Source organism: Phyllobates terribilis, unplaced genomic scaffold (assembly GCF_046119375.1).
Source record: "Phyllobates terribilis strain yellow unplaced genomic scaffold, ASM4611937v1 Scaffold_3__8_contigs__length_932513732, whole genome shotgun sequence".
Lineage (NCBI taxonomy): Eukaryota > Metazoa > Chordata > Amphibia > Anura > Dendrobatidae > Phyllobates > Phyllobates terribilis.
In genome coordinates, this window is record NW_027362763.1 from 847,603,482 (window position 1) to 847,612,583 (window position 9,102).

The following is a 9,102-nucleotide window of genomic DNA, read 5'->3' on the forward strand; positions in this document are numbered from 1 at the left end:
GCCTATCAACTGAAAATGCTGACAGGCTGACTCTTATAAAAATGAACAAGGGCTGGATTGGGCCAGACTTCTCAACACCACCGAATGATAGCAGCGTAGCAAACTCAAATCCAGTGTCTTTTCTTGGGAGGTGTTTTCCCATGCACCTTTTCACACCCAGACATGGGTATACGCGTCCTGATTTTGGCTATTTGCTCTTGTCCTTCTCCTCATCACATCACCAGGGTGACCATGGTCCATGATGCAACACCCACAATTTTTTTTAAAGGGTGTTTATGATGCCCGTAAAAAAAAAAAAAATTATACAGTATGTTCATGTATACCCCCAGGGGTAAATGTTTGTCAGCCCATACACTTAGTGCATGGGCATTACAAGTATAGGAGGCCCGTTCCTTTCTAATGGGAACATGTTTTTATGAGGCCCTCCTCCACGTCTCTTCCAAAGGGGTATTGGAGTGCCTTTAAATTTTTGGAAACCCTTGCATTCACTGCATAGGCAAACACAATGGGAGACCCACTTCCTAATAATGGGAACATTGTTTTCAGGAGGCCCTCCTCCAAGTCTCTTCAAAGTGGTATTGGGGTGCGTCCACATTTTTGGCAGCCCTGCCACTCACTGCATACGCAATAACAGTATAGGAGTCCGTAAAAGTGGCGTAATACCTCCGACAACGTTGTTGACAGAAGTGACCTGGGAGTCAGAAATGCTTCCAGGGGTCTTCCCCATGCTGTCCTCATGTCATTTGAGCACTGTTCCCATCGATTTGGGCAATTTTTAGGCCCTCTGCAGATTACTGGGGGGAGCCACCTGAAAAATGCTCGAGTTTCACAGGCTTACATTGGGCTCGTTGCTCGGATCGAGCGCCCGAGTATTCCAATGTGCTCGACCCGAGCATTTTAGTGCTCGCTCATCACTAATAATTACAATTATGAATATAAATTAATACTAATATTGGGAAGAATTAATTTCAGCCTATTGGTTCAGCCCTCCACAACAGTCACGGTCTCATGTGGCTCATTGGGAAAATTGCCCACCCCTGGCTTATACTATCAGTATATAGTGAAAATTGAGGTCTCCTATAAACATTTTATTCAGAAGTCTTTTTTCCACACATGAGAAAATCGGATTGATTATTTTGATCAGATTGTGGTATGAGAGTCATCCGATTTTCTCATACGTGGAGAAATTAAAAAGCAGTTTCTCCACCTTCTCCATTCTGACAGTCAGTGAAAATCGGACCAATCTCAGACATGATCAGAGTGCAGTCCGATATTTTTCAAGGTTCCTTTGACTTGCATTGCTGATTTTGAGCCGACCCTCAGATCAAAATCGGACAGGTCTCCGATATTTTGCATGGACCACTCGGTCCGAGGAGAAAAAAAAAAAAAAATATAAAAAACATGGACATGTGATAGCACTCATATGCAAAAAACATCTGAATAAAGTTGAGCTTCACTGGAGTGCCAAGGTGACCGCTATCTGGACATTCAGCAGGTACTCCTGGCTTCCATATTGACCCATCAGTGTCCTGCAATCACATCACAGGGGTGGATAGGAGCCGACGCATGCTAGCACCAGCAACCACACCATTTAAATGCTGCCAAATTGACAGCAGCATTTATATGATCAGTAGCTACGTAAATATAGCCAGTAGCTACTGCTTGTGAAAAGCTTGGCTCCTGAGCTCCCTCCAGACGAGATCACCCCCGCAATTACATACATGTGCGTGATTTGGCATTCTGGGGTTAAAGAGATTCTGGAGGAAGTCATTTTCTGTTTCTTATCCATATAAAGGAGGACTCTTGCTGGTGCTGTCATGGTAAGGAAATAGTATATTACAGTTAAATAAGCTTTTGACAAAAGGCCTGAAGACCCACTGTGCAGCAATGCACCACCATACGTCAATATGCTTTATACTGCATAATTCAGGGCTGTGGAGTCGGTAAGCCAAACATTCGCCTCCGACTCCTCAAATTCCATGACACCGACTCCACCTCCCTCATACATGGCTCATGTTTAGGTGATAAATTTACAGTAGGACACATTTCTCAGCTAAAAGTCTAGACCCTTAGATCAGGAATAGGACATTTCATAACTTTCCCAAATTCTTATGAAAAAATATTCCCCACAAACTGCATAGTACTACTCTACCCAATTTTATATTTTAGGAGTTGGAGTCGGTCCATTTTATACCAACTCCAACTCCACAGCCCTGCTCCATATGATCTGAAATATATGGTCATGGACAGCCACACAATCACTTTCTCAGTAGTACATTTTCAACTATAATACTCAGAAGTGCTTTATGAACTTAATAAAAGAAGTGTTCAAGTAGGATGGTGTTATCCAGTTACTTAAGTCATTATGGCAGTTTTACATTTTATTTTTTAGAAAACTAGAAACTGTTAATGAAATGTGATTACATTGCAGGTAAAAACTTTAACATGAAAAGATTCAAGACAAAAGTGCATAATATAAAGCATCACAGGAAAGAAGAACACCATTCCTTCAGACAGGAAGAACACAAGTCAGCTTGCCGAGAATTGGCCCCACAGGAATCCTTCAGCCAGTCTTTAAAGAGATCATCTGCATCTTTCTTCAGGATAAGAAATTGTCCCAGGAGCAAATAGGCCTGAAAAAAAAAAAAAAAAAAGTATCCATCCAATGTGTTGTCTGCACATATAATATAGATTACCTGTGATTATTAAACGTCATTAATACCAGATTTATGGGGGTCTGACACTAGCACCCCCACTTATCAGGTATTAGCTCTGAATATGTAAACATGAGCATAGACTCTGTGCAACTTCAGTAAGAGCTAATCCACAGTACCTGGTGAGAGGTCACTGCACATCCAGTATACCACACCACATGGAGCACCATATATAGTCCAGAAACAGAAAATGTGTGTGCTGGCTACAGGACGTTGCCATGTGGATAAGATCTTATTATCCACAGGACCTGTAATAGAACTTAAGGCCCCGTCACACTAAGCGACGCTACAGCGATCCCGACAACGATACGACCTGGCAGGGATCGTTGCTGCGTCGCTATGTGGTCGCTGGTGAGATGTCAGATCTTCCTAACGACGCAGCAACAATGCGGCGACCCGTAACGATCTGTATAACGATGCACGCCTATGTGTTTCTGTGTCTGAGTCGTCAACAAGGTCATTGGTAAGGTGTCAAACTCACCGATACATGCTACCCAGCGGGGCCTCAACGATCAAAGAAATGTCCAGACCATTCCGACACGACCAGCGATCTCACAGCAGGGACCTGGTCGCTGCTAAGTGTCAAACGTAGCGAGATCGCTACTGAGGTCGCTGTTGAGTCACAAAACTTGTGACTCATCAGCGATCTCGCTTAGTGTGACGGGGCCTTTAGACACAGGCTCAGAAACCGCAGTGTCTGCACACATGCTGCATGCCGAGGAGCTACTACCCACACTGAGGAAGAAAGAGGGTATTGTGGCTCCATGCTGTGCAGCAATGTGACAGACTATTACACTGGCTCTCTAGTGTATACAGCAGCAACAGCAAGGAACAGCAAAGGATGAATCTGTAACATACACTGACATACTGAGGATGTCAATTCCACAGACACCCTCAATTTACGCTATGGATGAATGATAAAGGGGTATTCTGATGAGAATCAGTTAAGAGGTAGAAGGAAAGTGAGCTAAGAGTTGTCATAAGGAAGTTTCTAGAAGTTGGCCACCTTCAACAAATCTATCGCAAAGTCATGTATCATGGTGATAAACTTACATCAGCTGACATGCAGTATTAAACGACAGTGGATCAGTAAATATTTAGCGATCACATAAGGGGGTTCTTTCACTATTAAAGTTAATTTTAATTAATAGATCTTTAAATAATAAAACATCCCTGTGCTGAGATAATCTTATAAATGTGCCCCTGCTGTGTGCTGTGTAATGGCTGTGTCTCACCATACAGGAACATGGTCTGATCATACCACAGCTCCTGGGCAGGGGAGGAAGCAAAAGAGTATACAGACATCACAGCATTGGGATCACAGCTGATTCTCTCTTTGAGGTAAAATATTGTACCTCACAACAAGAAATCTCTGTGATCCCCTGCTGTCCTGTCTGTATCCTCTCTTTTGCTTCCTCCCCTGCCCAGGAGCTGTGGTATGATCAGACCATGTTCCTGTACGGTCAGATACAGCCATTACACAGTAATGATTAACATACATAAGAATGACGAGGTTATATGGAACAATAAACATGGTGAAACAATCAGGGTCATAAAATAAAATACCTAGAGTCAATCAATAAGTAATTTCAATCAGTTCAAACTGGAGTCTTCAGGGTCACAGAGAAGAGAATTAGTGAAACATATAAAACAAGGGATAAAAAAAAAAGTAGGATATAATCTAGCTTTACATAGGGGACCATACTGTGGGAAGGGAAATTGCTAACAGGTGAAGAGGGTGGAAAAGAAGGTTTAGAGAAAAAAGGGCTTTTGGGAAGTTGAAGTGTGGTCTGTGTTATTTGACGTGATGGGTTTGAAGTTCTATATATCCAGAGCAACTATATTTTGAGAAATTGTGGGTGGGTATAAGACGCCCAGCTAGATATTTCTTGTTGGCTTCCAAAGCAAGGGGATCAGGTGTTTAGCGTCTCCTAACGGGAGTGCCAAGAGATCATTCTTTTTAGGCTTATAGTGTTTTGAAGGACAAGATAATAAATCTTCAGCTGCAGTTAAAGTAATGTTTGAGAAGTCTTGGGTCTCGTAAAGTTGGTGCCAAAGCCTTCCAAAACCGTAATAATTCAAGGCAGAAAATATGGGAAAGCGTACCTCTGTGGGAGTTGCATCTCCATCATAGATTAGTTTGATAAACCTAAATGGTGTGACAGTCCAGGGGTTCTGTACCAACTGCACAGTATTTAGTAGTAGTTTTCTTGCAGGAGTATGCATCTGGAGAAGCCAGGCAAATTAGACAGAATGGACTTTATGTCAGAATCAGATCGGACGATATTCAGTTCTTTTTCCCATGAGAGAAGAAAAGTTGGTTTATAAAATGTCACTGTGGAGATTAGATAATAGTAAATTTTGGATATTCCTCTGGTGACCGGGAAGGGTAGTTTAAAGACCAGATCAATTCTCTTCTCTGAGTGCAGATAGTTTCACTTTAACACCTTTGTTTTACTTAAAAGAATAATTTGTGATCTCCGGCTGTCCTGTCTGTATATTCTTTTGCTTCCTCCCCTGCCCAGGAGATGTGGTATGATCAGACCATGTTCCTGTACGGTCAGACACAGACATTACACAGCAGGGGCACATTTATAAGATTATTTTGGCACAGAACAGAACATTTTATTTAAAAGCATCCAATTGTGGAAATTATTATTCCAAGATCTATTGATTTAAATAAACATTTGTTCGTGGGAAAACCCCTTTAAACTGAAATGTAGCAATGTTGGGTTACATTGACACAGATTACTCTAATATACATTATTACTACCTTATCAAAGCCCAAATGTTCTAATTTGCCACCAAGAACTTCTCCAATGCCAGCCAAAGCAGTAATTGGCTTATCGCCCATGGGCTCGGAGACAAAGTCTCGGTGCTTCTGTGATGTGTGAGACATCTTTTCTGTAAAAAAAAAAAAAACGACAATTGACAACTTTAGCAAAACTTAAGACTAGGCATTCACAAACATGGCTACGCTAGTGGTGAATAGGCAAATTCTCTTTCTGTAAATCATGCATTAACCCCTTCCCGCCATAAGACATACTGATATGTACTATGCTAAGCATGAGGTCAGGAGCAGGGCAGGCGCCCTACACGGTGGGTGCTAATAGTTATCAAGCCAGCACCTGCCACTAATGACAATGATGGGAGTCCGCAGCATATATGTGAATAAAAATGCAGCAATTGGGCCATCAGTTACTGGCAACATTTAAAGAATAACCAATGTTTTAATTTTTATTCCAGAAATCGATAGTACACAGGAAAATAAGCAAATTTGTGATATCTTAGAGAAATCTGCTCCTTTCTCCTCCTAGAGACTAATCACTCAAAATTCTTAATTCTGGGGTAAAATCAGTAGTCAGTGAAGACAGACTTTGTCATTATTGAAATAGGAGATGATAGTTACAACTGTTAAAGCACCACTCCAGCGTTTTGTTTTTTTATTTCGCCGCAGCTGGAGTGGAGCTTAAAATCCAAGTCCCCTGCCCCAGTCTGATACTCACCTTCTGGTGTTTCCATCTGTTTTCGCCGAAGTTCTGTCTCCTGCAGCTTGTGACCTGTCGGCTGCTCCAGCGTGTCATGGAGCAGGTCACTAATGTAAGTCTATGTGAGCTTCGCTCTGGCTCTCAGACTTGCATTCAGAGCTTGTGATGTAGCTTCAGAGTTCCAACCAGTCAGAGGCTGCGCTCACAAGATGGCGCCGCAGGACCGGAGCGGTGCCGAAAAATGGCGAAGACGCCGGACGGTCGCTATATGACCGGGGGCAGGGGACTTGCGTTTAAAGCGCCACTCCAGCAGTGAAAAACAAAACAAAACGCTGGAGTGGTGCTTTAAGAGTGTATAGATTGGATAAGGGAGAAGCAATGCCTCCATCTCCTCCCTGCTACATAGAAGGTGACAATTGCTACTGATAAGATTCTCTCGTAGTAATGGGAAAGTCTGCAGACAATGAAGACAGATTTTAACCAAGAATTAAGAATTTTGAGCATGAAGGACCAGTCCAGGAGGAGAAAAAAGCAGATTTCTTTGGGCTGTCCACGTTCTAAGACAACACTGCATAGTATAGCTTCTGCATGACATCATGCAGTTGTGGGGAGCCAGCTGTCAGACTCAGCCCAAAGTAAAGGAAGAGACGGTTTCTTTCAGAATAGGAAGTGCTGAAGGCGCCTTCTCCTCTGTGCCCAGCAGTCACGTTATCGCTGGCTGTATGGAGGGAGCAGGAGGCGCACTCAGCTCTGCTACGGTTAATGGAAAGAAAAAAAAAAGACATTTAATTGTTGAAATGCCCCTCAAGGATCTTTTATGGGGAGCACAGCGAGTTACATAAATTAAAAAGAATAACAAAACAACAACCAAAAGGTCAATCCAAATCGCTGTTACTAGACCCGTAAAACATGTGTCCAACATATAAAATAATCTGAGATTTTCCCCATCAACATTGTGGGGGGGGGGTGGGGGAGGGTTTGAAAATAACAAAAACTAGGCCCCATATATCACAAAAAATGAATAAATATTTGAATGGCCGAACATGGGGAATAAAAAAGTTATTTAAACCACATGTAAAAAAAAAAAAAAAAAAAAAATGCTTGGTTGGGATTTTTTTCTTAAATCTATTTTTAATAATGTATTACTTGTTCCCAATGTAAAAGTTAACAAAAAAAATAAATCATAATTTGGTATCATGGCTGCAACAGTCAAATCAAAATAGAAAGTTATTTAATCTATAGGTTAAACACCATAAAAACCGGAATTAGTCTTACCGGTAATTATGTTTCCAGGACTCCATCCTGACGGCACTATGGAGGTCGTCCTTCCTATTCTTTACAGGGAGAGGAAATGTGAGAGGTTAAACCCCCCCCCCCCCCCCGACCACCCTCTCCTCAGTGTTTTTTCAAGTACCACACCTGGATGGTTGCTAAATTTTGTTTATTTTAATTTTTATACATTTTAGGATGTACATTGCAATATACCAAGAAGGGAGGGAACTAACTGTGCAGTCAGGATGGACTCTTGGAAACATAATTACCGGTAAGACTAATTCAGGTTTTCCATTACGTCCATCCTGACGGCACTATGGAGAATACCAAAGTATGGCAACTCTAGGGAGGGACCACAGCCTGTAAAACTTTTCGGCCGAACCCCAACTGATGACCTGAGACAACATCTAACTTATGTTTACAAAAGGTGCTTATGTTAGACCATGTGGATGCACTACAGATTTGCTTCACCGAAGCCCCTGCTCTCTCCGCCCAAGAGGTGGAGACTGCTCTGGTGGAATGGGCCTTCAATTCCATAGGGGGGAGATCTATTTTCTGAAATATATGCCCCCGAGATAGTAGAAGTAATCCATCTGGCTATAGTCTGTTTTGAGGCTTTCTTCCCCCTATTCTTATCGCCCTGGTTGAGGAGGTCCTCTCTCAAAGGCAGAAGAATGGGTTTGTCTTGTGCCATCCTCCTCAGCAGGGAAAACCAACTTCTCTTCGGCCAGTAGGGTACTATTACGAGGACTTCTGCTTGGTCCTCCTGAATCTTCCGAAGAGTCCGTGATATTAATGCTATAGGGGGAAATGTATAGGCTGGACTCAGCTTCTAACTGTGATTCAAGGCATCCACGCCCTCTGGTCTGTCTGCTGGATTTAGGGAAAAGAACCTCCAGACCTTTGCATTTTTCCTTGTTGCAAAAAGGTCTATTTGGGGAAATCCCCAACGGACACACAACTGCCAGAATACCTCGCTGTTTAGCTCCCATTCCGTTGGTAAGATCTTCTGTCTGCTTAGATAGTCTGCAGTTATGTTTTTGGAGTTATGTTTTTGGTTCCTGCTAGATGGACCGCCGAAATGGACCAGATCGTTCTTTCCGCCCAGGAAAAAATCCTTATGGCTAGGTCCCTGGAGCATTGGGTGCCTTGGGCCCCCCTGGTGCCGTAGGAAGGAAACTGCAGTCATGTTGCCTGACAAAATCTTCACGTGCTGATTCTTTAACCAAGCTTGGGTGCGCTTCAGCGCCTCCCAGATTGCTCGTAGCACTCTGTAATTTGATGAGCATGCCTGGATTTCAGTTTGCCAAGAACCCTGAACAAATTCTCCTTGTAGGTGTGCTCCCCATCCTGACCTGCTTGTGTCAGTAGTAATGGTGAGGGGACGTTATCCACGAGATCCCTTTCTTCAGATTTTGTGGTTTTAACCACCAAATTAGAGATCTCCTTACTCTACGGGGATAAGCAGATCTCTGTCTAAGGTTACCTGCCTTCAGTCCCAGGCGGATAAAACTGCTCTCTGGAGATCCCTTGAGTGGAACTGGCTCCAGCAGACACAGGGGATGTAAGATGTTAGGGTGCCCAGTACCCTCAGCCATCCTGATGGATTTCCGTCCTTTTAGAAATCC

At 42.9% G+C, this 9,102-nt stretch overlaps 1 protein-coding gene across 1 annotated transcript; it reads right to left on the reverse strand.

Moving 5' to 3' along the window:
* Positions 1–2,483: 2,483 nt before the first annotated feature.
* LOC141258370 (barrier-to-autointegration factor-like protein) lies at positions 2,484–5,613 on the reverse strand. Its single transcript, XM_073673374.1, has 2 exons — positions 5,488–5,613; positions 2,484–2,633 (listed from the first exon to the last, which is right to left on the reverse strand). Exons 1-2 carry the CDS (start codon positions 5,611–5,613, stop codon positions 2,484–2,486), a joined length of 276 nt encoding a protein of 91 aa, XP_073529475.1.
* Positions 5,614–9,102: the final 3,489 nt, after the last annotated feature.

Coding starts and splice junctions, on each gene's coding strand:
- LOC141258370 (XM_073673374.1), bottom strand. CDS start 5,613: ATGTCTCACACATCACAGAAGCACCGAGACTTTGTCTCCGAGCCCATG. Junction 2,634..5,487: donor AACATTTGGGCTTTGATAAG/GTAGTAATAATG, acceptor TTTTTTTTTCAG/GCCTATTTGCTCCTGGGACA.